This window comes from Pyricularia oryzae, chromosome 6 (genome assembly GCF_000002495.2).
Source record: "Pyricularia oryzae 70-15 chromosome 6, whole genome shotgun sequence".
In the NCBI taxonomy this organism is placed as follows: Eukaryota; Fungi; Ascomycota; class Sordariomycetes; order Magnaporthales; family Pyriculariaceae; genus Pyricularia; species Pyricularia oryzae.
The window spans coordinates 3,520,742-3,547,386 of record NC_017853.1 but is presented as its reverse complement, the minus strand read 5'-3'; the positions used below and the strand labels follow the sequence as shown (position 1 = coordinate 3,547,386).

Sequence of the window (26,645 nt, the reverse complement as noted above, 5' to 3'; positions counted from 1 at the left end):
CAAGAAATGCCATACTCGCTGGGATTGGGGTGTCTTATGGGCCACATATTCACAGGGAGTCACTTTGCATTTTACAACCCACTTGATCTGATTGCTCTTTATATTGTTGGCCACAGATAGTCATTTTTCTTAATCTTTCTTTGCTGTAGCTGTGACACGGACCCCATTTTCCCGATGTATACCACCTGCGTATTGCCAAATATGGAATATCCTTTCTCACATGCTCACATAACTAGGTACAGTCCACAGCAACTGGTTCACAAGGTTTGGAACTCAATTTTCTCGGCAATATTTGTTAGAAGTCCTTTGACCAAGTGCGTCGAACATCGAGCTTTTTCTTCGAATCCAAATATTTAGACTGTCAAACAGGAAAAGTCGTCTGGCATACCAGATGAGTAGACCTGACCACACACATTCATCAAATACTGTCAAGCTGCCAGCTCGCACGTTGAGCCCAGACGTCATTGTTACTCAAAGAAAGCAAAGCAGTCCCGTCGTCGTCGGAAATTGTCACCTGTGAAAGACTGTTAATAAATTCGGGAGCAATGCAGCCCATGCTTCAAAATCTCCAGTACCCCCTGGACACGTCCCTGACCTCCAAAAATGAGTGTTCAATTCACAAACGTCAATGACTGGATCAGCCCAAGGTTCACAGGTCTTCGTGAGTGAGTCTGTGACTGCACTGTACTCACCAGAGCTATTGTTTGCCACTCGCTGAACAGCTTCGATCGCCAAGCAGTCGCGATCTCGGGCCACGGGCTCCAGCCAAGGTATTTCCACGGCTCATACTTTCCCACCCTAGTCAACAGTACTGATAAAGCTACTCCAGTAACTGGACTGCCGAGTCCTGGTAGCAGCGGCACAGAAGCAGAGTTCCCTCATGTTGTGTTCATCGCCAATGCACGGATGGGACACGACTCAGGGGGTCCGTATGCTTACAAAGGCATCTGTCCAGTCAAAAAGAAGATCAACGGCTCTTATTTTCAGCTACACTCGCCAGCGGGTGCCTGTCCATGTTATGGGACGAAAAGTAAAATGCAACCTTTCGAGGCAATTGGAGGCACCAATGTTTTCCAGAGCAAGATACCAGTTAGTTTTAAAGTTTCGGTTGAGAAACACGATAGTCTGGGACAGAAACTCGCTTAAATGCTGTTCATCTCTTTACCTCATTCATCTGAGCTTTTCATCCAACTTTATATGTGAGTCTGACCGACTCGAGTTTACAGGAACTGGATTTATCGGGAACGAACTTCAAACACCCTGACTTCTTGGTAATCAATGATTATTCAAGAATTACATAATAGCCTAACATTGCGGCTTATGCAGTGCCGCTAGGCAAAGGAGTTTCTGACTGCCACAGAAATTTCAAGTACGCATCCTTCTGACTCGTTTCCCACAAGCATCTAATACGTTCAATCGTGACCCACGACGCTCCTGGCCTGGTAGAGCTCCTCGAGGTACTTGGTCTCCTCCTCGGTGAGGACCTTGCCTCTAGACTCGATCGCCTCAACCATCCGCTCGACACTGCTGAACCCGATGATGGGGCTGGTGACCTTGGCGTTGATCCATGCCAGTGCCACCTGGCTCATCTTCCAGCCGCGCTTCTCAGCCGTCTCCACGACGCGGTTGATGATGGATGCGTCCGTCTCACTCGTGCCCGGCATGACCGAGGGTTGTTCCTTCTCATCCTTGCTCCGGTCCGTAGACCCGAACTCGGATGGCGGTCGGGCCAGGTGTCCGCGGCAGAGTGGTGCCCAAGGGATCAGTCCGACGCCAGTTTCATTGCAGAAGCGGTTCATCTCGCGCTCCTCCTCGCGGTATAGGAGGTTGTACTGGTTCTGCATGCTGATGAACTTGGTCCAGCCGTTGCGCTCGGCGCAGAACTGCATCTGAGCGAATTGCGTTGCCCTATTTCGTTGCGTTTATCGTTAGGGCTTTTCTTTTTCTTTTTGGGTACAAAAAGGCCGAGTGGTAAGAAAAGAAGAAAAAAAAGTCGGTTCACTTACCACATTGAGCTGGCGCCAATGTACCGCACTTTGCCCATCTGGACCAGATCATGGAGCGCCTTCATCGTCTCCTCGATAGGCGTCTTGGGGTCAAAGCGGTGGATTTGCAGCAGGTCGATGTAGTCCGTGTCGAGGCGGCGCAGCGAGTCCTCGACCTGGTTGAATATGGCTGTCCTGGACAGACCCCATTGATTCTGGTAGTCTTTGGAGACTTCTATCTGAGGAATCATGTAGTGAGGCGTGACATCTTGTTCCTGGCCGACGGGATAGAAACACTTGGTCAAAATCACAAGCTTCTGACGTGGGATGTTGTATTTCTTGATCGCCTTGCCGACGATCTCCTCAGAGACACCATTTGAGTACGTGTTGGCCGTGTCCCAGGTGTTCAGACCGCGGTCGTAGGCCGCTTTGAGAAACGGGAGTGCCTGTCATGTGTTAGCCATGCTGGCACATCGGTTCCATGAAGTAGAAGACCAACCTCCTCTTCGCCAATGGCCCATGACAGGTTACGCTTGTCTCCAAAAGACATGCACCCGAGAATGGGGCACAGAAACTCTGAGTCCGCTTTTTCCAAGGGTGCGATACTCGCACTTGGAGTTCTCTACTGAGTCTATGAGGGTTTGGGGAATTTCCATTTTGTATACCGTGTACTGCACAGCGTCTTGGAGTATCATGTATTTTCAAGGGGAAGCTTGGCGATCTGGCGCCAAATAAAGAGACAATCGAATCAATGGATAAGAGTGGGAAAATCAAGTGTGATAAATTGCTGATCAGCGTAAGCACCTATGTGTTCGAGCTTGAGCTTGGAAATTGAGGCTGCGGGAAGCCTGTATATAAGTACTCCGGGCTTAGAAGTGATTCATGTGGTGGTGACGTGCCGTCATGAATTCGAAACCCGCAAAGTCTGGAAGCCGGAGCGGGCTTACCATAGTAAAGTCCTACGGAGTATGCCGTGGCGGGTCGGCGTAGTCCGAAAACAGGAAGGCCAAATCCTAAATTGATGAAGAGGATTTGGCCTGTCTTATTTCCACGAACAAATCAAGTCCGAAGTCCGGCCATTGATCAAAACAAAACAGAAAAGTCAAACGCAGTGATACTTTGCGAGCACATTCATTCCGGGGTTGGTATTGGTCTATGAAGGGCCCGATTTTGTTTTGCAATGCAAGGTGCTTGCTGTGGCAGGGAAATGCGCGGTCGACCCTCTGGATGGAGGGAGACCTGAGATTAACCTGTCGGGTGCTTGGTGTTGCAGGCTATATTTACCGAAGTCACTGGCATTAGTCATTGACGGAGGCCTTCGTTTTTGACGATGTTTTTAGTGCAACACTTGGCGCACCATCGATGCTTCCAAGCAACAACGTCGCCTCCATAATTCCTATATTCATTCAGTCTTTTCCCCAGAGAGCTGGAGAAGCTGGATGTAGTAATCAATTTACTTGTCATCCAAGTGCAGGTTTGGTCGGGTCACAGATGCACAGGTTGACAGGCTCAATCCGGCTTACGTCCGGTATACCCGAGTGGTAATGGGGGGTCAAGAATTTCATGTTGTTGGTGGATTGCTTGTTCAGTATTGAGATTGTCACTTACTGTGGACTATGGACTACCTCATGCATATGGCTATCCACAGTTTGGCTCATCATTAGTTGACGCTGCGATTTTCGAGCCACCGTGTATGCCCCCATCCAGAATGACGTTCTCATTGTTGTCAAGGTCGTCCTGCACCCTTCTCCAATGCGCCTTTCTTTCTTTTCTTCCCTCCAGTTCTGCACCCTTGCCTTTGAGATCATACACTGGCTTTATAAGACCATGTAGCAGAGGATTCTTACTGAAAGCTCCTCCGCCAGAAACCCTGTTGCCATCTGTCTCCGCCAAGGCTGAGAGAGTTTGGGCCATAGAGACTTCTTCTGCAGGTTCTGGACTTGGTGGTCTCTCCGCAGCGACCATCTTCTTGACGATTTTGCCGCCGACAACGTCGATACTGAGAACTTGCTTGCGCTTCTCGTAGTCGGGTCGAGCATTCCATTCCATCTCACGCATCAGCTTCTGCTGTCTCTTGAGCTCCCTGGCTCGGTCTTCAGGACTTGCCCACATGCTAGCCGTCATTGAAACGTCGAAATCGCTGGCCTCATCACGAACAGTAGTCCGTCGTGCGTTTTGGGCCTGGAAGTTGAGCAGCTTATCGCGATGCTCCCTCGCCTTTGCTTCGGCGGCTGATATTGCCACCGACGGATCCTCTCCTGGCCGTGGGCCGAATGCCTCTCTGGGCTTTGAGAAGGGCCTTGGAGTTGTCGATACCTCGGCTTTCTTGTTGGCCGCCCGGTTCGCAGCCTGCTTCTCTTTGCCCAACTCATCCCTCAGCTCCCTGATCATGGCCTGCACCTCACCCGATGACAGCAGCGGCGTACCGCAGAAAGTGCATGGCCCAAGCCCCTCCTTCAAGCAGATAACTTTCCCGCAGCCAAGGCAGTTTGGCGCCGCACCCTGAAGCGGGTGCCTCGTAGCAACGCAGTTGCACCGTCGAGCCTCAATATCCGCAGTGGTACTGTTGCCTGCCTTGGTAGGGTTGGTGCTGATCTCGAGCGCACGTATCGCAGCATCAAGGTCGGCAACAGCCGTCGATGCGCCGTGCATAGGCGTCCCGCCTGCTATAGATATCTTGGTGACATTTCCTGCCTTGGAAGCCGGCCCGGGCGTCGACGACCGGCTACCTGGTGTAGATTTTGATTTTTGCTGCTTCGGCACAGGAAGCAAATCAGATATAAGCGACCCAGCAGCAGACGGCGGTGGCTTTGGCGGTGGAGGAGTCGCAGATTTGACCGGGGGCTGCCTCGCGGGGCCAGGCCTTGGGGCAGGGCTGGCGGCGCCGGATGAGGATCGAGTCGAGATGTAATCGTCCTCAACGTTCTTCTTGCTGTATGTAGTGCCGGGAGTGGGCCCAAGATTGACGACCTGTCGTGGGGCCGGGGTGTGTAGTGCTCGCTGCTTCTTCTGCTTTGCTGAACGCTGAGGCTTGGGAACGGCGTCAATTCCACTTGCACTTGCGTAGCTTTGCGACTGAGACGCGGTCGACGAGGAAGATGCGGCTGGGGCTTTGGGATCCTTGCGGCGCGAGTTGAAGCTCGAGATGAACTCAATCGCCTGTGGCGAGTCGCCCAGTAGGTTTTTGAAGTGGTCTGCTGCTTCCGGCTTGGAAAGCGTCTGGGCGTAGTCAAGGACTTGTTGTAGGTCCGAGTCGGGCAGGTCGATCAGTCGCGACAGCTGTATCAGCGACATGGTGCCGATGACTGATGCGAATGGGAGAGTAGCAGCTAGGGTTGAGGTGCGGTCTACCTTGACTACATCAACGTGGATGCAGTTGAGATAGCTGATGTTGAAAGATGCCAGGGAAGCTTCCTCGGCTGGTGGTCGTCATTAACCCCACTAAAGATTTCCTCTCCAGCTGTTGACTCGAATTTGAACCCTGCAAGCCTGATACGTTTCAAGGCACTGCTGACGAACTACACTGTATAAGATTGTAGGCAAGCTCAGCAGTATGGTATCGCCATGGATCTAGCTAAAAAGTGCAAGAAGCTCATCTGGTTGCAAGTCATTTAATTCCCGAACTGCATGATATCAAATTATATCATTATGATCAAGCCAGGCTGCTAGGAGAGTTCGCGCAATGATTACCTACGGAGTACTTAGAATCAGCCGCTAACACACTAAACCAGGATACCACTACCCCGGTTCCGCAAAGTCGGAACATTCGGGCTGCCAGCCACTATGGACCCGCCTAGACCCGCTTTGCCCGCGTCACACTCAAAATTTCAACGTTTGTTAGGTAGAGTACAGATCGCAAGCGCAATCAAAGCCGCCACCTTTCAACGCCAATTTTCAGTCGGTCAATATATGCTCATCACGGCCCTCACCAATAGCCCCGCGCCTCATCACATCATAAAACGGCGTGCTGGGTGCAAACTTTTTACTAACATATCAAATACACACGCATACGCCGAAACTTCATAGAAGCCGACGATTCGGGAGAGCCCGCCATCATGGCGCCTCCGCCTTCACCAGCGCTGGTACGCAGCTCTCAGATCAAGTCGGCAGAGCTGCTGCGGCCACTTGCCTGGTATTCACACGCCTACGTTTGGCCCTTTGCGATAGCATGGCCTGTATTTTTACGTTTTTACCTCAGCGCGGACCTCTACGAGAAGCACATCGGCGGCCCAGAGTGGACCTTTGTTTGGCTTGGAACGATCATCACCTTCCAGAGTCTGGCCTGGTTGACCACCAAATGGAGCGTTAATCTGCGCGCTATCTTCACCGCTCGCACCGTCAAAGGTGTCGAGGATGCTGAGCTCATCAAGTTGATCCCGATTGCAAATGCCGGCTCGGCCGACATTTGCAAGATCGAGCGCGACCAGGTACAAGCCCCACGAAAGCTCCGAGTGATGTAGAGTAAGGCAAAATTGGTGCTGACAACCTTGTCACAGGTCGGAGGCAAGAACAACATCTCGTTCCTCTTCCAGAAGCGTCGGTTCCTCTACGACACTACCGACAAAAGCTTCAAGACCCTCGAGTACGATATTGACGCCGAGCCGAAGCCCAAGATTGAAAAGTTCCAGCTTTCAAAGGGAATCACTTCAGCTACCGAGCTTACTCGAATCGAGCAGCATTATGGCACCAACACTTTCGATATTCCCGTCCCGTCATTTACCGAGCTTTTCCAGGAGCACGCGGTTGCGCCCTTTTTCGTTTTCCAAATCTTCTGCGTCGGCCTGTGGATGCTGGATGACTACTGGTACTACTCGCTGTTCACGCTGGTGATGCTGGTTGCTTTCGAGAGCACTGTGGTCTGGCAGCGACAGCGCACTCTGAACGAGTTCCGCGGCATGAGCCTGAAGCCTTACGACATGTGGGTATACCGCTTGGGTAAATGGGTCGAAGTCCAGAGCGACAAGCTTGTGCCCGGTGATCTCGTGTCTGTCAACCGGTCGAAGGAGGATGGCGGTGTGGCATGCGACATGCTCCTAGTCGAAGGAACTGCCATCGTCAACGAGGCTATGCTTTCTGGCGAGAGTACACCCCTTCTCAAGGAGTCTATCCAGCTCCGCCCTGGTGATGCGCAACTCGAACCCGAAGGTCTGGACAAGAACTCGTTCCTTTGGGGTGGAACCAAGGTCTTGCAGATTACCCATGGCACAGCAGATGAGGCAAGGCCCAAGACTGCATCTGGTGTTCCCCGCCCGCCCGATGATGGAGCCATGGCTATTGTCACCAAGACTGGTTTCGAGACATCTCAGGGCAGTCTTGTTCGCACCATGATCTACTCCACCGAGCGCGTCTCTGCCAACAACGTTGAGGCACTTCTCTTCATTCTGTTCTTGCTCATCTTTGCCCTGGCTGCTTCGTGGTATGTCTGGGATGAAGGTGTCCGCAAGGATCGCAAGCGATCAAAGCTGCTCCTGGACTGTATCCTCATCGTCACTAGCGTTGTTCCCCCAGAGCTGCCTATGGAGCTTAGTCTAGCTGTCAACACCAGCTTGGCGGCGCTCGCCAAGTTTGCCATCTTTTGCACGGAGCCTTTCCGTATTCCCTTTGCCGGACGAATCGATGTCGCTTGCTTTGACAAGACCGGCACTCTTACAGGCGAGGATTTGGTGGTTGAGGGTATCGCCGGCCTGGGTCTTGGCACTTCTGGCACCGACACCCCGCGCGAGTCTGATGGAGCTCACAGCAACATGACCCCTGTTCACTCTGCTGGAATCGAGACAACCCTGGTTTTGGCCACTGCACACGCCCTTGTCAAGCTTGACGAAGGCGACATTGTCGGTGACCCCATGGAGAAGGCTACCCTCTCCGCCCTCGGATGGGGTCTTGCCAAGAACGATGTCCTCACCCACAAACCGAACGTTGCCAGCAGCGGAGGTGTCACCGGTACCGTACAAATCAAGCGTCGCTTCCAGTTCTCTTCGGCTCTCAAGCGTCAAAGCTCTGTTGCAACCGTACATGGCAAGGACAAGACTGGACGTAAGCTGCAGGGTACTTTTGTCGGAGTCAAGGGTGCTCCAGAGACCATCATGAAGATGCTGGTGACTGTCCCAACTGACTACGAAGAGACCTACAAATACTTTACCCGTCGCGGATCCCGTGTCTTGGCTTTGGCATACAAGCAACTCACCACCGACAGCGAGCTCGGTGCTGCCAGGATCAACGATCTAAAGAGAGAATCTGTCGAATCTGAGCTTACTTTTGCCGGCTTCCTCGTCCTGCACTGTCCATTGAAGGATGACGCCAAACAGGCTGTACAGATGCTCAACGAAAGCAGCCACCGTGTCGTTATGATCACTGGTGACAACCCTCTGACGGCTGTACATGTTGCCCGGGAGGTCGAAATTGTGGACCGCGATGTTTTGATCCTGGATGCTCCCGAGCACAATGAGGGCGGCGACAAACTCGTCTGGCACAGCGTCGATGATAAGATTCACTTTGATGCCGATCCTACCAAGCCCATTGACCCGAGCGTTTTGAAGAACAACGACATTTGCGTCACAGGTTACGCATTGGCCAAGTACAAGGATCAGCCAGGCTTCAAGCAGCTTCTCCGCTACACCTGGGTATACGCACGTGTGTCGCCCAAGCAAAAGGAAGAGATCCTGCTTGGCTTGAAGGACATGGGCTACTACACCCTGATGGCCGGTGACGGTACCAACGATGTCGGAGCATTGAAGCAGGCTCACATTGGTGTCGCTCTTCTCAACGGTACCCCTCAGGATCTGCAGCGAATTGCCGAGTTCTCGAGAAACGAGAAGATGAAGCAAATGTACCAGAAACAGATCGACCTGATGGTGCGTTTCAACCAGCCAACGCCTCCGGTGCCCGTCATGATTGCCCATTTGTACCCTCCCGGCCCGTCAAACCCCCACTATATGAAGGCTATGGAACGCGAGGCCAAGAACAAGGGTGTTACGGTCGAGGAGCTTATCAAGGCTAGCGGCCACCCAACGGAAACCATCACCTCTGCCGGCGCTCGTGAGCTCCTCAAGAGCGACCCTAACCAGAACCTCGGCCCAGCTGCCAAGAAGGCTGCTGGTCTGGCCGACAAGCTCACTGCTCAGATGATGGAGAGCGAACTGGACGATGGCGAGCCGCCATCTCTAAAGCTTGGTGACGCATCTGTGGCAGCCCCTTTTACCAGCAAGCTTCGCAATGTCATCGCCGTACCCAACATTATCCGTCAAGGTCGCTGCACTCTTGTTGCTACAATCCAGATGTACAAGATTCTCGCACTCAACTGTCTGATCACGGCCTACAGTCTCAGTGTACTCTACCTCGAGGGTATCAAGTTTGGTGACGGTCAGTACACTATTAGCGGTATGCTAATGAGTGTGTGCTTTCTGTCCATCTCACGCGCTCGCTCCGTTGAGGGTCTGTCCAAAGAACGACCTCAGCCAAACATTTTCAACTTTTACATCATTGGCTCGATTCTTGGCCAGTTTGCTGTCCACATCTTTACGCTCATCTACATTGCTCGGTTCTGTGACAAGATCGCACCGTAAGTTTTATTGTCCTCTCTGTTGATAGGAAGTTGAGACTAACAAATATTTTAGGCGTACCGAATCGGTTGATCTCGAAGCAGAATTCTCTCCATCATTGCTCAACAGTGCCGTGTACCTGCTCCAGCTCATCCAGCAGATCAGCACATTTGCCATCAACTACCAAGGCCGACCTTTCCGCGAGTCCATCTCGGAGAACCGTGGCATGTACTGGGGTATTATTGGCGTCAGCGGCATTGCTTTCGCCTGCTCGACTGAGATCCTTCCCGAACTGAACGAACAGATGAAGCTTGTTCCCTTTACTGCCGAGTTCCGCCAGACCCTGACGGGCATTATGGTTCTGGATTACGGCGCTTGCTGGATCATTGAGGTGGTTTTCAAATACCTGTTTAGCGACCTCAAGGCGCGTGACATTGCGGAGCGCAGACCCGACCAGTTGGAGAGGGAGAGGGTGCGCAAGGAGGCGGAGCTGAAGATTAAGATGGAGGAGGATGACAAGAAGAGGATTCAGGAGGTAGAGGAGTACGAGCGTAAGATGGAGGCGAAGAAGAGGGAGCTGGCAGAGAGGTGGGGTGTGCAACTGCCTGAGAGGGGACAGCCTGCTGCCGCAAGGTAGAGTGAGTTTCCCGAATAGAATATATTCGGTGTGTCAAGATGCGTAGCTCTTATCTAGATGGACCACTCAGCCCGGGAGGCTGACCCTGTACCTTAATGTGGGCATTTTAGTAACATAAAATCGAAATGCTAGTTTTGGTGTTAGCATTTGTTGAAAAGTGTACGGCTTTCTATTTCACATGGTTCTGCAACTTGCCGATCGGCAGACTAGCAAAAGAAGGACAATTGTGATAGACACTGACAATGCAGCCCCCGAGTAATTGTCTCAATTGTCGGTCAACCGGACAAAGGGGTGTCGATTTTGTTACATAAGCTCCAGATCAACTATGAGCGCATGTCGCGACCAGACCCACTACCGAGGTCCGTGCAGCCTGATCCACTGTGGAGTGTGGACAACAAGCTAGAAGCTCCGGCTGGGACCGGGCAACGAGCGTATGGTTCCAAGGTTGATTGGGGTGGCCTTCGAATTTTTCTCTCGGCTGTCGGAAAGTTCTCGTCATCCTAAAAAAAATTGACGATTGACCATCTTCAACCCAAGCTACATCCTCCAATTGATTTTTTTCTTCACAGCATCCATCCATTTAGTTCACATAATCAAATCAAGATGTTTGCTGCATCAAGGATCCAGACCCGTGCCTTTTCGGCTGCGGCGCGCAACGTACGTACATGCATGACTTGGCTACCATAGCTACCAGCTTCTGTTGAAAACCTGGATGCGCATCATAGGCTGGCGTCCCAATGCCTCTACACCTTTTTTTTTTCCCCTGCAACCAGCTAACATGGCAAACAACAGCTCTCCAAGGTTACCGTTCTCGGCGCCGCCGGTGGCATCGGTCAGCCTCTCTCCCTCCTCCTCAAGCTCAACCCCAGGGTTACTGAGCTTGCGCTGTACGACATTCGTGGAGGCCCCGGTGTCGCTGCCGACATCTCGCACATCAACACCAAGTCAAACGTCAAGGGCTACGACCCCACGCCCTCCGGCCTTGCTGCCGCCCTCAAGGGCTCCGAGGTTGTCCTCATCCCCGCCGGTGTCCCCCGCAAGCCCGGCATGACCCGTGACGACCTCTTCAACACCAACGCCTCCATCGTCCGCGACCTGGCCAAGGCCTGCGCCGAGTCTTGCCCCGAGGCCAACATCCTGGTCATCAGCAACCCCGTCAACTCGACCGTCCCTATCTGCGCCGAGGTCTTCAAGGCCCGTGGTGTCTACAACCCCAAGCGCCTCTTTGGTGTCACCACCCTCGACGTCGTCCGTGCCTCGCGCTTCGTCTCCGAGATCAAGGGCTCCGACCCCAAGGACGAGAACATCACCGTCGTGGGCGGCCACTCTGGTGTGACCATCGTTCCCCTCTTCAGCCAGAGCAACCACCCCGACCTGTCTGCCAACGACCAGCTCGTCAACCGCGTCCAGTTCGGTGGTGACGAGGTCGTCAAGGCCAAGGACGGTGCCGGTTCCGCCACCCTCTCCATGGCCATGGCCGGTGCCCGCATGGCCGAGTCGGTCCTGCGCGCCGCTCAGGGCGAGAAGGGCGTCATCGAGCCCACCTTTGTCGACTCGCCCCTCTACAAGGACCAGGGCATCGAGTTCTTCAGCTCAAAGGTCGAGCTCGGCCCCAACGGTGTCGAGAAGATCCTGCCCATTGGCGAGATTGACGCCAACGAGCAGAAGCTGCTCGACGCCTGCGTGGGCGACCTGAAGAAGAACATTGAGAAGGGTGTTGCCTTTGTTGCCTCCAACCCCGGCAAATAAGTGCATCATTCGAGGACTCGCCAGGTGTTGACTTTTGGTCGATAGTTGGCGGGTTTTGGGTATGTGTTGAATATGACAGAGGGATGCACATGGATGTCCAGTAGGCTCCAAACAGCAGATAGACGCTCACGTCGTGTACCATAAATTATGATTCTTCTGTTGTTGTTTGCTTGTTGTGAATGTTGAGCCTTGATCTCGTGACATCGTTGGTGATTTTTGGGTAATGGATGTCGAATTGCGTTGCTTGGTGATCGTTGGTGGTATTACTCCAGAGTTGCAGCCTTCCTTTTTTCCTCTTCATTTTCCCCCCTGCCCATTGCGTTCTCATTTGTTTTCATTGCTGGCTGAACTTAAGCGACCTTATCTGGCTCTCTTATAAGGCTAGTCACCGAAGAGCAGCATGGACTTGTTGAACCGGTCTATTAACATCCCACCTGATTTGGCTAATCATTTCAGCACACATCTTACAACAAGCCCTTCCTCTTTAGATACTGTACATTTGGCCTGTTTCCCATAGTACTCTACTAAGTTTCCCCTTGGTATCCAGCACGCTACTAACTTCACACGACCCGGAACGAATTCGAGTATGACTATCCGAGGATAAAAATCATCTGTCACTCGAACATAGACCAGACGTTCCGTCTCGTCCCGACACGGCGATCAAAACATGCCACCGTTGTATCTGTCATATACCAACGTTTCCCGTCTCGGTACAATCGCCGGCTTTTTCCGCGCCTTGTGCATTGAACGCCTTGCAAGGAAAGACTTGCGTAGACTTTGGCGGAATTTTCTGTGGTATAGTCAGCAACAATGCTCCTGTTTCTCCTTGTCTAATCCAAAAACAAGATTTTACCGCAGAATACGTACTTGGGCTTGGACCTCGGCCCCCCAGACGTGCCATACAGCTCCACACAAACCTCGCAATCCAAATTATCCCTATACGGAGCCAACCTGTCGGGCTCGGGCAGGTTGAGCGGCGTCTCCATCCACACGGGCGCGCCCTTGCCCATGGTGAGCAGGGCCTCGAGACTGCTGTGGGCCATGCGCCGGTGCCACAGGCGCATCCAGCTCAGGACGGCCTCGTCAAACGGCAGCGGTGGCAGGGGCGGAGGCGGCGGCGGCGGCGGCCTCGTCCGCACCAAGTCGACCGGCTGCAGCGTGATGTCGGGCAGCGCCTCCGGGTCGTTTCGGCGGGGCCACTGCTGGCGCCGCGGGGTGCTTCCGGCCTGGGCGATGCGGGCGCCCCAGACCTTGAACCAGCTCAACACCACCAGGAATGCTGTCTTGAAGGGGTTACGTTCTGGGAAGAAGGCCATTTCTGTTATGGAGGGAGGAGGAGGAGGAGCAAGAAGGCGGTCGGTGTGGATTTGCTGCGTGGGGTGAAGATGGGATTCTTTTTGGAGGGAGAGCGGTTGGGTTGCTTTACACTAATTAAATCGGGTTTGAGCGCTATCCTTTTTTTCTCCCATCGATGTTCCGGGTGTTTGGCAGTCTGTTACTTTTGGTCCCCCTGGATCGGGTTCACCTGGGGGTCGGGTCGCCACGAGGCAGGGACAACTCGAGAGACTTGCATCCTGCCATCGTCCCAAGTTTTGGGGAGCCCGTCCACGCTTCTAGGCCTGCCGAATCATTGTCAACTCCCGGTCATGAGGTTTCCAAGGTTTGACGCTAGAAACTTTGCGGAATCGGAATCCCGGCTCGGTCCCTTGTCGTTGGTTTTGTTTCCATTTCTTGGTCTACGGCTGAGCCGGAAAGGCCAAGATGAATTTGTCGACGTGTATCAGCCAACACCGGACAGTGGGGTAAACGTGTAATTTATCCATTGTATAGTGCTGGTTTCTTGGTTCATGAGTTGTATATGTATTACATATGAGTTGGTAAGCGCTGTAAAGGGAAAGAAGTTGGATGAGAGGTGTCTAGACTTGTGCAAATATGCGACGGATCGCCAGGTTGGAGCGGCCGTTGTAGTGGTCAATCTAGGACACGGGAGTATGCAAGTACTTTGTAGTGAAGACAAACTGTAGTAAAGACAAACTACACTAATTCACTTCCTGATTCTAGTTTGCTATGTATTAGTATCGTCGATCTCATCATAGGACGAGTCGTAAGAGTGCCGTGCCTTGATCTGTACTAGTCGTATATACGTGGTATGCCTACTCAGTGAGACGAATATGCTGATGCTCGATACAGTGCACTTTCTGGAAGATGACGGCCTTTTCTTTTTTAAGACAATCCGAAGATACGGCAGCCGAACCTACTGAGTACTTACCATCCTGATATACTACGTATTAAACCATAATGAGGAAATCGGCTTGTTATAAGCGCAGCTGCATCAAAGGATGAACTTATTGGCAAAGCTTTGTCCAAAAAACCAAACCTAAGTTATTTAAATAAATCATTGTGAATGTGAGGGGAAAGGTGTACCATTCCCTTCTCCACTAACCAACGCACTAAAAATGCCCATTATCATCATCCACCACTCACATGATAATTTATTCTTTTCCACTCCAGGCCATCTCTCAAGCCGTGTCATTCGTTGCTACTCTTCTACACGCCCAAAAAAACACCAGTCGATGCCCCCACACCAAGTCATCGCCACCGACAAAAGAAATCGTTGATTCGGCCCAGGCTCGAACTGAGGACCTACAGTGGAACATTGTACAGTGAAATGTACATTATGTTAGACTGTTGTGATAACCAACTACACCACCGAACCGCTTTGGTAATTGTTGAAGAAATGGGTGTGTTGTGAGCCTATAATGGCGAGGTTGGTGTGAGGGATTTTTAGACGAAATGGCGGGTTCTGCAAGCCCCTGACTTTTGATACTATGTAGTGGGAGATGTGGGGCGGTGGGTCCACAGAAAGCTTGTACGTGTAGTTCGTAACTCCGACAGGAAAACTTTGACGGTCTAGCCTGGAGCTAAGTCGTAGGAGACGGACAGAGTTGGGTCGGTGGGTACATACAGGATGTACAAAGTTTTGAATGCAAGTTCAAAAGGTAGACAGGAGGTTGTCAGTCGGAAGACAGGTAGGCTGGTAACTGATACTCAACTTACGGGTACTTGGTCTTGGTGGTGTTGTGCAAACGTCTTCGTACTCTGTACATACCGTAGTAGGTACGTATCCTGCATCGCTACTCTATGCCCCCACTAGACTAGTTGCGCCGACTCGGCCGGGAATGGAGTGCCACGCAACCAATAATTCATCCGACATATTATATCCGTACCACCGTCCGGAGGTCCGCCATATAAAGTGCATCCTCACAAAAATTTCCGTGGTATACTTGCCAGTACAACAAATGAATCGAAAGGGTTGGGCTCGAATAAGGGTCCAGGGGCTGCTTAGTCATTACATACAGTACGTAAACTCTAATTAAACGACATGATGCTTTTACACCGATTGTGTTTCGGTCGGACGATGGCTATTTTGCTTGATGATGATAAATGAAATGCTTAAGTACAAAAGGTTCTTGTCGGCAAAAGCTCCAAATCGTATTATTAACAAATTGGGTGGTGGAATGCGCAATTGGTGCGCCATTACATTGTCCCTCGCACGGTTATTGGATCAGCGGCTCAGCGCAGTGCAGTGAGCGCACTAACTTTAGTAGAGCCCCTCCATACCCGCAAATGGACCACACCAAACACGATACTGGGCAGTTATCCCACAACCACCTCCACCCTACATATTGCACAACATTTGTCATTGGTGAGAAAATGACCTTGAATATATTGGCCAATGGAAGAAGCAACCGGGACACTGGGTATTCCCCAAGAAAACAAGCACACCTAGCAAAACTGAAGTCTTCACGCCCTCAACCCCCGAGCCTGGGTGGCAAAAGAGATATACCAAAAGATTATTCGGACGAGCCGACCAAGCTGGAGACACCAAGAATCGAACTCGGGACCTCTTCCAATGTCACAAACTCCTTCTAGACGCTGGAATTGCTAAGGAAGCATTATACCACTAAACCATATCCCCTGAGCTTAGCTCTTATGTGTTGAGAGCTAGCCGTTGGTGTTACTATATTGTCAAGACGAAAGAAGAGTTTGTTGGAAAAAAACGCGCAAGATCGTAGCTCGCGAGATATGGACTTGCAACTGACGGGATACGAAAACTTACGGCGCTATACGGTGTATATTCCATGTTGAGACTTATTCCCAAAGTTAGGCAGCCCTACTGGTTTGGTAACAGCCCTATGCTGCAGTCAAGCTGGGTAACTACACTAACGCACATGTTATTATTCTTGAAACATATATTATAATACCTCGAGTTTGACCAAGTATAAATATAAGTATTCGTTTATAACTTCACTTAACTACGGTATGCTAAACATCCTGTCTTTATCAACCGGTGAGCATTGCAAGACCAGGATGAGCTGCATCAGCTGCGGAATCTAATAATGAATTTCATTCACATATAAATCTTGGGATTCCACCTCCACAACTACCACCAACATAATAGCAAACTTCGGCAACAGTGCAAGCATTGCTGATCAAATAAACTGCCTCATCCCATCTACGGTAGCCTGTCTCCAGCATATGCATTCTCGCCTCCTACGCTCACAATGAACAAAGATGGAGAACCTGCGTTAACCTTGCCCGACTGATCTGCCCCTCCATCAGGCTGCACATCATCATAGGCAAAAGCATAACCCTTTCCATCCAAATTCACCTCGTGAACAATACGTGCATAGTGGTTCGCCGGATCCCTCTTGTAAAAAGTGCTTGGGTCAGAGGGGTGGTGCTCGGCGTCCAGGACCGCCGCCCGCGCAAACGCAGCAGCCAGCCTTGGAATGATGGCGTTGCGCTTTGGCGACGGTCCCGTCGTAAAGGGCCCGCTGTTGCAGCCTAGAATGTCTGCCGTCGTGGGCTTCTTGAACTTTTCACCTCCAACATCCAACTCGTCCGACTCGGCGATCGCCCCCGGCAGAACACCGTGCGCAGCCTGAGTGTTGATCTTCATCTGGCAGTTGCTGTTACAGTGGTACTTTTTCCACGCTTCCTCCACGAGCGGCTCAAAGTAGCCGCTAAAATTTGCGCGCACCGCGTTTCCGTGCATCGGGCTCAGAGCACGCAGGGGCCGGCCCTTGTTCGACACAATGAGCTTGTCCCACGGCTTCCCGTCCCTTTCCTTTTGGGCGCGGAGGCCCTCGCAGACCTTTTCGAGCCCGTCGCTCGGCATCCCTGACACGTGTTGCACGCCGTTGCCGTCCTGCAGGGTGAGGGCGATGGGTAGGCGGGGCACAAAGTCGACGTAGCTGATGTTGGCAAACAGCTGGTCGTTGTTGAGGGTGAACTCGGCAAATGAAAAGTCGACGTTCCGATTTGGGTCGCTGGGGTTGAGGACCGATGGCTCGACCAGAGCAGGCCCCGGTGGGTTTAAGAGGAAGGTAAGCTTGCCCTCCCGGCTGAACCAAATGCGGCCACCGGCCATCTGGGGAATTTTGACAGTCACCGTGTTCCCTGGCGGGCCCAAGGGAATGGCGCAGTCCTCCGTGAGCGGGCTGAGGATCTTGCGCGGCTCCTCTGGGTAGTAGAGATCTTGGCCGTCGGCCTTGAGGAGAACGCGGGCATTATTCTTTTGTAATGCCAGCCCGGTGATGTAGGCGTAAACCTCGCTTGAGGAGGTCTGGTTCTGAAGCTGGATTTCTAGTGATGCAGGCATATCGGAAGTCTTTGGACTGAGAGCTCACAGATCAAGACAAGGTGTAGACAGCAAAGCAAGATCGACAACAAGATCGTTCAGAGGCCGACACCAACAACTAGAACTAGATGTGCAAAGACACTTCAAATGATGGTATATTAATGACGACGCTGGCAGCAAATCATTGAGTTACGCTCCAATAGAAATTGAACAGAAAAGAAATGCGAGCGTGATTTCACGAAGCTGTAGCAAACCTGTTCAGAACGATATGCCGCTGCCACGGTGCATGCTTTCAAATGCCATGTCAAGCTGCGTCATTCGATCCACAATAGCTAAGCTTGGTATGACAAAGTCCTTCCAAAGATTCATGGCTAGGTACTCGGTAGGAAGTAAGAGCACACAGAAGGTTGAGGATCTAAAATGGATCAAGCAAGAGCGAAGCGATGGCATTCCGAAGAGAAAGGAAATGTCAATTGAGGCATTCAGTTCAGCGAAGAAAAAAAGGCTAGGAGGCTATCGTCGCGTCGATCTTGGGTAATCGTACGCAAGCATCATGTGGCGGCAGGGTTCAACCAGGTTAGACAACTTGCATATACCTGCAATAAGCAATAAAGGCGAACCATGGTTGCCAGGAAAGCAGGCTTGGAGGGACACAATGGGCAAACAGAGGACGCGAGCAAGGCCAGCCGGGCCAGAAATGCAGTTGACAAAAAACAGCCCTGCTCAGACTTTCAAAGCGATAAATCAGAAAAAGACCCAGGCCCTAGTTAGAACTATCCCCAGCAAACGCGACAGCGCCAGGTACGCCCCAAAAGTCACTAATTGTAACCAATGATGCGCATCCTCTTGGTGGGGTTATGGATTTTGGTGGGGTATTCTATCCCGCACGGAAAATGCAGTTTGCTCTAGCAAATGTCGGTGCGTCATGCCCGTTGAAACACGGCGGTGGACGCCGACCGATTTTGCACCTTTTCCCGGCACCTGAACTCAAACGGAAGAAGACGGACATACATTAACGACATATTGAAGAGAAGCGTGCTGTATGGCAACCGGATCCCGATCGACTTGAAAGCTCGTCTAGACACCCTGACTGCGTACAGCTACCCACTTGATCAACTCCATACCGAGCAGTCTGCGACACTGACCGCCATCTGTCAAGACGCGATCAACCCCACACACCGAATTGCGCTCCCCAGACATCAATTGACGACTCACGGTCGTCGACCTCCACCGACCGGGCGAGGGTGCTCGCCCGAAGCACAGCTGCAAGCCCAGTGCCTGAAAGTCCCGAATAGCGGGCTACGTACAGATTTGAATTGCAAAGCCAGGCCGCCGACGTGTATTTCGACGTGCCCTGGGCATAAACCCACTCGAAATGACCTCGATTCTGACGCCGCGGCAGGCAGAAGAACTGTAAGTAGTGTCTATGGAATCATCATCTGCGCTGTTCTCGGTGTGGCACAGCGAGACGGCAAGCCGGCAGGAAACGTACATGCATGTCCAAGTACTGAAAAGCCGCCGTGGACTAGGCACAAGGCAATAATAGCATATCTTTCGGCAAACAACCTGTCGAGCTCGGCCACGGCTCTGAGAACAGAGCTCGGACTAGCTGAAGATGTCTTTGATGCCGCTACAGCAAAGAAATATGAGGGCTTGATCGAGAAGAAATGGACCAGCGTGGTCCGCCTGCAAAAAAAGGCACGCCTTCCCGTCTCCTGAGCTGGCCTATCACCTGGCTAACCTCTTCATCAGATAATGGATCTCGAATCGAGAAATAACGCCCTCCAGAGCGAGCTCGACAATGCGACCCCTCTATCTCTAGCCAAACGCAACACCGATCCTACCGCATGGCTACCCGCACCACGACCACGATACTCTCTCGAATCACACCAGAACACGATAAATTGTATCGCATTCCACCCAGTCTACTCGTCAATCGCCTCTGGCTCCGACGACTGCACAATAAAGATTTGGGACTGGGAATTGGGCGAGCTGGAGAGGACCATCAAGAGCCACACGAGGCCCGTTCTCGATGTTGACTTTGGCGGTCCCAGGGGAGGCATCTTGTTGGCGTCTTGCAGTTCGGATCTCACAATCAAGCTGTGGGACCCCTCAGACGATTACAAAAACATCCGCACACTTCCGGGTCACGACCATAGTGTCAGCGCGATCCGGTTCATGCCAAGTGGTGCTTCCGGAGCCGCCATGTCTGGCAACTTACTAGTCAGCGCAAGTCGCGACATGACGCTCAAAATTTGGGACGTCTCGACGGGCTTCTGCCTAAAGACGATCAGGGGACACACCGCCTGGATCCGTGATGTGTACCCCTCCCTCGATGGCCGTTATCTGCTCTCGACAGGAGACGACTCTACGGTCAGGTTATGGGATCTATCGGTTACCAACCCAGAAAACAGGCTGACTATGATTGGCCACGATCATTACATCGAGTGCTGCGCACTAGCACCTCCAAGCTCGTACCCGTTCCTCTCGCGACTCGCAGGCTTAAAGAAGCCACCGGCCGCCACGAGCACCGCCGAGTTCATGGCATCGGGATCACGAGACAAGACTATAAAACTCTGGGACGCGCGCGGGACCTTGCTCAAGACGCTGATTGGTCATGACAACTGGGTACGTGCACTCGTCTTCCACCCCGGCGGCCGTTACCTTCTGTCTGTATCAGACGATAAGACATTAAGGTGCTGGGATCTCGAGCAGGACGGCAAGTGCGTCAAGACCATCGGAGATGTCCATGAACGATTTGTAACCTGCTTGAGGTGGGCCCCGGGCGTGGTTATGGATGCACCTGCGGAAGCCGATGGACAGTCGAATGGAACACCGCGGAAAAAGACCGAAGCAGCCCCTGCCGTGCGTATTCGGTGTGTCATTGCGACGGGCAGTGTCGATATGAAGCTGCGCATATTTGCAAATTGAGCAATCTGCTTATAACATGGAATTGCAACCCTAAAATAAAAGACAACATGGTACAAGACAGCAAAAGAAAATCGGGTACAGGCGGGTGCGCCCAATGTCTCGACTGAGGGCTGCGGGACGTATGCAGCACAGACTGGAGCCTTTGTACGTCTTCTTACAGCTTTCTTGCATACTGCCTAGTGCGCGTATAGATTTACTAGATGGCTGATGGGCCGGTCCTTATCAAGACGCTTCATGATTATATGACAGAATCAGATAGATACCCGGTATTTAATCATGAGCTTCCGAAACTGAGCTAGTATGACCTAGCCATCAGCTGTTGCAGTGCTGCTTTACGTCACATCCAGCCCTCCATTGGCTGTGAGAAAGTCAAAGTCTACACCGAACTCCGCTTGGTTGACGGAGCGCAGGTATAGACCGCGATATCCTCGGACCGGAACTTTTTTGTCTTGTGATTGATCCAGATTGGTCTTTGTTTCGGCCCTTGAGCGGATTCTTCCCTTTATCTCCTCGTCACTAACGTCGAGCTGCAGTAGCCTGTTTTCTACGTCGCACAAAATCATATCGCCGTTTTGCACAATACCAAACACACTGTCCGGCAGTGCCGACTCGGGCGAGATGTGAAGCACCACGCTCCCTCCTGCAGTCCCACTCATCCGCCCATCGCTCAGCCGCAGCATGTCTGACACGCCTTGTGCAGCCAATTTCCGTGGGATGGGGATCAGGCCGGCCTCTGGCATGCCTGGATTCCCAACCGGACCGATGCCCTGCAGCACGAGGACGCTGTCTGCGGTCGCATCAAGCTCTGGGTCATCGATCCGGGCTGCCATGTCGGCGCTGTTGGCGAATACGACCGCAGGACCGCGGTGGCGAAGGAGCTTACGGTCTTTGGAGGCCGATGCCTTGATCACGGCGCCTCCGGGCGCAATGTTGCCTCGCAGGACGGCTAGGGATGACGCAGGATACAACGGGTCTGAAAGTGGTCGGATGATTTGTCTCATGAACGGGAACTCGCGGGTCATGGGCTCGGCGTCGAGAACCTCACCTAGGGTGCGGCCTTCGATGGTTGCAGCGCCGAGTCGAAGCAGCGGCCGGAGCGTATGGAGCAGGGCCAGCATCCCACCGGCGTTGTGGAAATCGGTCAGGTAGTTGTCCCCGCTTGGCTTTAGGTCGACCAGTAGTGGCGTCTCGCGGCCAATGTCGTCAAACGTCTGCAGTGTGATGAGCCCCTGGATCTGGGGGTGGCGGTTGGCAATGGCGAGAAGGTGCACGACGGCGTTGGTGGAGCCGCCGATGGCTTGCAGGACGGTGATGGCGTTGTGGAATGAATCGACTGTCAGCAGCCCCTGCGGCGTCCGGTTTGCGGCGGCTGCGGCCACTGCGTTCCGGCCCGTCTCCTCGGCGATGCGGATTCGGGATGACGATACTGCCGGGGCGCTAGCTCCCCTCAGGGGCATGAGTCCCAGGGCGGCTGTGACACAGGCCATGGTGCTCGCGGTTCCCATGACGCCACATGTCCCTCCGGTCGGGGCGAGCTCCTCGTTGATCGCAGCGATCTCCTCGATATCCATCGTCCCCGCCCTGAAAGCAGCCCAGCTGCTGCGACAATCCGTACACGCGCCGACGCGCACCCCCCTGTGGCTCCCCGGCATCATGGGCCCCGTGACAAGCGGCAGCACGGGCCTGTCGGCCGATATGCCGCCCATGAGCTGCGCCGGGACGGTCTTGTCGCAGCCCCCGACGGCGACGCAGGCGTCGAGCGGCTGGGCGCGGATCATCTCCTCGGTGTCGATGCTCATCAGGTTCCGGAGGAACATGCTCGTCGGGCTGGCGAAGCTCTCGTGGACGCTGATGGTCGGGAACTCGACCGCCAGCCCGCCGGCCAGGTGCACGCCCCTCTTGGCGGCCTCGATCAGCTGCGGCACGTTGGCGTGGCACGGGTTGAAGCCCGAGCGCGTGTCGATGATGCCCACGATGGGGCGGGACAGCGCGTCGTCGCTGTACCCGAGCGCTTTGATAAACACCTTGCGCAGGAACAGGGCAAAGTGCGGGTCGCCGTAGCCCGGGAGCCCGCGCCGGAGGCCGTGCGCTGATGGTCCTGCCGCGAGGGGCCGGGAGAGGTCGTAGTCGGCTTGCAGGGCTGGGTTTGAGGGGTGGGCAACTGCCCCTGGTGGGGGTTCGGGGTCGTGGGAGTTCTCGTCTGCCATTTTGCGGATGGGCACCGTATGTGATAACCCAGCCTGTGTTTTTGGATGAGTGATTGATAGGTTTTACTGTACGGGGTTTGCCGACACATGTGCGCAAATGTCATATTGGGGTAGGCCCTTTTTTTGGTATTGCATCATGGTGCGGAGTAATGACAAGCAGCTGGCTAGCCGGATGGGGTCACTCCGGCTCCGCGCTCTCTCTCCGAGGCTTGGTGGGGTGTGATCCGATCAGTCCTAAAGGTTATCAGGTTACGGTACTTTCCATGAAAACTTTCAGCGTGTAAAAGAGAGACGAATATGAGATGTCACATGGGCCATAGTTTCTGGTAGGCTTTGTGTCATTTTACCCTCATGATATAAGCCCATACATGGTTGTTTGACAGACGACTGTACATGTCGACACAAGACTATTGTCGAACATGTACAGTCGTCTGTCAAACAACCCATCAAACAAGCTGGATCAGTGCGACCTTGCGCACCAAGAAGTTGTGCGCTTTTATAATTTACCGAACTTAGCTACTAAACCAACGGCAGACAGGCCGATGGTTTTGATCCGGGACTGGAAAGGACGCCTCCCCAGGTATACACACGCTGTACTGCGGCAACTTTGGCAAGCCAGTATTGTTCTACGCAGCACAAATGGGGCAACGAACCGAGTTCTCACGGTCTATATGTTTTCCCCGGCGCATTTGGCGATAACCGACTGTGGTATTGGATCCTGACCTTTGAAGTTTTCAGATGCTGTAAAGTCCACAATGAGGTAGTCTGCCAAATCTTTTGGCCAGATCGACAGTATATGGTATAAAAGAGAGGTTTATTTTCTCATGGTCATCGTTTTTGGGATGGAATGTATCAATCCTTGGCCCTGAGTTCTTACTATCTCACCTACATGCCTGGAATACATTGAGGGACCCTTGGAACCTTTTTGATTTTCTAAACCTCTTTGCACTTTACCCGATGATTACACCTAAAGGGAATCTCTGGTGCTCTGTGATTCCATTGCTAGCTTCTAACCAAGGATCGCCTTGACTCAGAAAGCCGTATCCATTCAACTAAAATTCATTTTTAAAAGCCGCAAATAAGTACACTGTAAAGTCAACGTTTCTATCATTATCTGTTTGAATAACAGGAATAGTCCCATTATGCTAGACATGCTTACTATAGTACACAATATAAATAACAGACCGATCACCCAAGCCCGAGTCAGGGCATGAATAGCTATATCCAGCCTCCAGACCATATGTATAACAGGTGACTATCCTAGGACCGGGATCCATGGCACAAGAGCTGAAGAGGGGTGCATAACCGTTTAAATAAGATGGGCTTATGCACCACCTCGTCATGAGATTTATAGTTGGAAGATAGACCCAATTTGGATATCCAGTTGATACCACGACTAGCTACTTTACCTACTTGTCCCATAAGCTTATTCAGTGCGACTAACATGGAGAGCATGTCCGTAACCGGAACGTATCCATGGTCAAGGTTAACTTTTCGAATCCACACAGTTTTTCGTTTGTGATTATCAACCTATCACAGGGCGCTTTTACTACTTGGATATGCACCTCCTCACTTGTCATCAGCGTCAAAAGAAATCGATAAGCTGAACTCCCATCCGTGCTAATTAGGCCAGGTGAAGCTGTTTAGTTCCAGGATCTATCAGGGTGGCAAACGTGGACTCGATGCAGATATTTGGTTCGAGAAACCAAGAGAAGCAAAATCCATAAGGTAGCTACTAGACTGAATGCAAAACCGAGAATGAAAGAGGTAAGCAGCATCTTCAAATGTTTCAAATATGAATAAAAATGTGTGACTTGTTTCCTAGTTAAACTATTTTATACACGAAAGTGAATGTGGATGGTTGAAACTGTCTAATTTCTTTTCTCTTGTCCTTCTTTTCTTCTTTCAGTAAACACAGTTGACACTCAAGACCAATTTTGTGGTCACTAGGTTAGCTAGGGGAGAGCGGACAGGGTTCCAAATGTCCTAGTGGGTATGGTCATATGCGACAGGACACCCACGCAGTACCAACGATATACCGTACGGGGACAGACATGCCGCTGCTCATGGTGCGCTTCTTTTCCCACTTTGCGGAGCACGAGGCTGTGGTGGGCGCCTGCTTCCCACAGGCCTTGGCGGAACAATTGGGCATCGGCAACGCCGTCAAGGCATGGCTGGGCGTCATGGGCGGGGAGACTCCGTCGCCTTGGTCCGAGTACTTTGCGGCTCTCTGGGTGAGGAAAAGGGGTTGGGGATAGAATGTCGATTCTGCAAGGGGGGAGCGCAAGGGAGCGGCGACGATTGGGCAGCCAATGACATTTGGGAAGAGCTGCAGATGAGAGTGCCAGAGCATGCCGTGGCTGTTTGGGTTGCATAGGCGTGCGCAATCTGCTGTTACTATCCCCACAAGATACTGTCCAATCGTAGCAAAGGGGGTAGTATATCCTCCACTGTGATGTATATATCATGCGGACCAGGATCACCGGCGAGGAAGGGTAAACATGGCCCGACGCCCCGAATGTGAGTGATAGCCATGTGGTATCATCAAACCTATGCAAAGTGAGCACGTAGAAATAGGGGTGGCATAAATCCACACCTCGGTTTTCTTCCCTGTTACCAGTGAGGGAATTTACGCCGCACTAGGCGTCTTGTGCAGCCCAACCTACCCTCTACTCATTACAGCTCACCAGCATGCACCGGCGAGGTAGCCGGGTATCCCGTAAATCACAGCATCATCAACCTCGACCGCCGCATCCTCGTCGTTTGGGTAAAACGGCGATGCGCACAGCCACATGTAACAGCGCGCCGATGTACCTCCATGCTCGCGTAGAACGATCGCCAGACTCTAATCGTCGGCGGCACCAGCCGGTTGGACAAGGTGTCGTCCCGGAACTGGATGGCGCTGCTTGAGGCCACGAAGTCGCGACGAGCCGAGGATAACTCGGGCGATCCACGCCATCTTTGCACGCGGGCAACAGGCTACCCCCCGATTCTGGGCCACCCGGGCCATCGGCTGCACGTCGTATTCGACTGGAGCGCGGCGTGGAAGGGGGTGCATTTCAAGGCGGCAGCTGGTAGGGGTGATGTTGGGGGCGAAAGGGAAGGACAGGTTGTTGTTGGGGGGGGGGGGGGGGGGGGGGAGGTTTCTTCTTCTCGGCAGATCGGGTATGTCGATGAGGTTTGAGTGCATCCTTTTCCCCCAGAAATAAAACACCATCCGCTATAGGTATAACAAAAAAGTAAAACAAAAGAGAACAGGCATCCCTACAGTCATAAGCAAACCGGGCGACGGTTGTTCGGCTACATTTAGTGCGGCGGCTAAAACATGTGCAGCATCGAATAATACCTAGAAAATGATCCGTCCTTGATGTGACTCCATCGGAACAGAAATTTTGTTTCCTAGTCTTGTTTTATTGCTAGGCAGTGGTGGGTGTTCGGTTGTTGCGCAGCCTGACCGTCTGGTAGTAGGCTATCTTGCATGCTGGTGCCGGTGCTGTTGATCGCCATAAGACCATCATGGCTATTGACTGGCTGCCTCCATGCGATGTAACCACCCCAAAAATTCGGCAAAGGTAGCTGGGAGGCAAGCTGCGGTCGAGTCCGAGCTCCCCTGAAACCCTTGAACTGCAAAGTGCAAAGTAGTTTGGCAGCATGCACCTGTACAATACAGCACGGCGTAAGCTTCAGGCTGCTCTGAAACATTTATTGGCTCAGCTGCAGATGGGTTTGCGAACATTTTGGCGACGATTTGACGAGCCGCATCAATTTGTGCTTTAGTCCATACCAGATTGTCGGGTATCATCCCCGGAGGCCGTTCTGTTCTGTTCGAGGACAGACAGTATTAAGCTTCTTGGTTCCTGGTTTTAGTCTAGTCTAGACTTTTGCGCAGGAGATGCACTTTACTTGAATGCTCTGACTGCAGGTGGGGCGCACCAAGGACCAGGGATTGGGGGC

At 52.5% G+C, this 26,645-nt stretch overlaps 11 protein-coding genes and 2 non-coding genes across 13 annotated transcripts; 5 read left to right on the top strand and 8 right to left on the bottom strand.

Moving 5' to 3' along the window:
- Nucleotides 1-603: 603 nt before the first annotated feature.
- MGG_17798 (uncharacterized protein) lies at nucleotides 604-1,146 on the top strand (the record flags this gene model as incomplete). The annotated part of the gene is made up of 3 exons (XM_003720210.1): nucleotides 604-661; nucleotides 723-770; nucleotides 830-1,146. The coding sequence occupies 3 exons, from the start codon at nucleotides 604-606 to the stop codon at nucleotides 1,144-1,146; spliced, it is 423 nt and encodes a 140-aa protein (XP_003720258.1).
- A 157-nt stretch (nucleotides 1,147-1,303) lies between these two features.
- On the bottom strand, nucleotides 1,304-2,586 carry MGG_12003 (voltage-gated potassium channel subunit beta-2). Its single transcript, XM_003720209.1, has 3 exons — nucleotides 2,485-2,586; nucleotides 2,007-2,431; nucleotides 1,304-1,908 (listed from the first exon to the last, which is right to left on the bottom strand). The coding sequence occupies exons 1-3, from the start codon at nucleotides 2,533-2,535 to the stop codon at nucleotides 1,413-1,415; spliced, it is 972 nt and encodes a 323-aa protein (XP_003720257.1). The 5' UTR covers nucleotides 2,536-2,586; the 3' UTR covers nucleotides 1,304-1,412.
- A 933-nt stretch (nucleotides 2,587-3,519) lies between these two features.
- Nucleotides 3,520-5,636, bottom strand: MGG_12004 (C2HC5 finger protein). Its single transcript, XM_003720208.1, has one exon. It carries the CDS (start codon nucleotides 5,277-5,279, stop codon nucleotides 3,624-3,626), a length of 1,656 nt encoding a protein of 551 aa, XP_003720256.1. The 5' UTR covers nucleotides 5,280-5,636; the 3' UTR covers nucleotides 3,520-3,623.
- Nucleotides 5,637-5,807: 171 nt separating this feature from the next.
- MGG_12005 (uncharacterized protein) lies at nucleotides 5,808-10,299 on the top strand. The gene is made up of 3 exons (XM_003720207.1): nucleotides 5,808-6,412; nucleotides 6,482-9,543; nucleotides 9,599-10,299. Exons 1-3 carry the CDS (start codon nucleotides 6,041-6,043, stop codon nucleotides 10,158-10,160), a joined length of 3,996 nt encoding a protein of 1,331 aa, XP_003720255.1. The 5' UTR covers nucleotides 5,808-6,040; the 3' UTR covers nucleotides 10,161-10,299.
- A 464-nt stretch (nucleotides 10,300-10,763) lies between these two features.
- Nucleotides 10,764-11,909, top strand: MGG_09367 (malate dehydrogenase; the record flags this gene model as incomplete). Its single annotated transcript, XM_003720206.1, has 2 exons — nucleotides 10,764-10,817; nucleotides 10,953-11,909. 2 exons carry the CDS (start codon nucleotides 10,764-10,766, stop codon nucleotides 11,907-11,909), a joined length of 1,011 nt encoding a protein of 336 aa, XP_003720254.1.
- A 414-nt stretch (nucleotides 11,910-12,323) lies between these two features.
- On the bottom strand, nucleotides 12,324-13,225 carry MGG_09368 (uncharacterized protein; the record flags this gene model as incomplete). Its single annotated transcript, XM_003720205.1, has 2 exons — nucleotides 12,324-12,699; nucleotides 12,777-13,225. 2 exons carry the CDS (start codon nucleotides 13,223-13,225, stop codon nucleotides 12,570-12,572), a joined length of 579 nt encoding a protein of 192 aa, XP_003720253.1. The 3' UTR covers nucleotides 12,324-12,569.
- A 1,299-nt stretch (nucleotides 13,226-14,524) lies between these two features.
- MGG_20281 lies at nucleotides 14,525-14,625 on the bottom strand. The gene has a single exon. It is a non-coding gene; the product is annotated as a tRNA-Val (tRNA).
- Nucleotides 14,626-15,786: 1,161 nt separating this feature from the next.
- MGG_20280 lies at nucleotides 15,787-15,888 on the bottom strand. The gene has a single exon. It is a non-coding gene; the product is annotated as a tRNA-Ala (tRNA).
- A 296-nt stretch (nucleotides 15,889-16,184) lies between these two features.
- MGG_12006 (glucanase B) lies at nucleotides 16,185-17,744 on the bottom strand. The gene has a single exon (XM_003720204.1). It carries the CDS (start codon nucleotides 17,572-17,574, stop codon nucleotides 16,426-16,428), a length of 1,149 nt encoding a protein of 382 aa, XP_003720252.1. The 5' UTR covers nucleotides 17,575-17,744; the 3' UTR covers nucleotides 16,185-16,425.
- Nucleotides 17,745-18,477: 733 nt separating this feature from the next.
- MGG_09369 (nuclear distribution protein pac-1a) lies at nucleotides 18,478-21,906 on the top strand. The gene is made up of 3 exons (XM_003720203.1): nucleotides 18,478-18,966; nucleotides 19,083-19,251; nucleotides 19,306-21,906. The coding sequence occupies exons 1-3, from the start codon at nucleotides 18,929-18,931 to the stop codon at nucleotides 20,482-20,484; spliced, it is 1,386 nt and encodes a 461-aa protein (XP_003720251.1). The 5' UTR covers nucleotides 18,478-18,928; the 3' UTR covers nucleotides 20,485-21,906.
- MGG_12007 (dihydroxy-acid dehydratase) lies at nucleotides 20,790-22,691 on the bottom strand (the record flags this gene model as incomplete). Its single annotated transcript, XM_003720202.1, has 1 exon — nucleotides 20,790-22,691. One exon carries the CDS (start codon nucleotides 22,689-22,691, stop codon nucleotides 20,817-20,819), a length of 1,875 nt encoding a protein of 624 aa, XP_003720250.1. The 3' UTR covers nucleotides 20,790-20,816.
- A 2,054-nt stretch (nucleotides 22,692-24,745) lies between these two features.
- On the top strand, nucleotides 24,746-24,949 carry MGG_12008 (uncharacterized protein; the record flags this gene model as incomplete). Its single annotated transcript, XM_003720201.1, has 1 exon — nucleotides 24,746-24,949. The coding sequence occupies one exon, from the start codon at nucleotides 24,746-24,748 to the stop codon at nucleotides 24,947-24,949; it is 204 nt and encodes a 67-aa protein (XP_003720249.1).
- An 855-nt stretch (nucleotides 24,950-25,804) lies between these two features.
- On the bottom strand, nucleotides 25,805-26,538 carry MGG_17797 (uncharacterized protein). Its single transcript, XM_003720200.1, has 2 exons — nucleotides 26,426-26,538; nucleotides 25,805-26,348 (listed from the first exon to the last, which is right to left on the bottom strand). The coding sequence occupies exons 1-2, from the start codon at nucleotides 26,491-26,493 to the stop codon at nucleotides 26,108-26,110; spliced, it is 309 nt and encodes a 102-aa protein (XP_003720248.1). The 5' UTR covers nucleotides 26,494-26,538; the 3' UTR covers nucleotides 25,805-26,107.
- Between the last annotated feature and the right edge of the window lie 107 nt (nucleotides 26,539-26,645).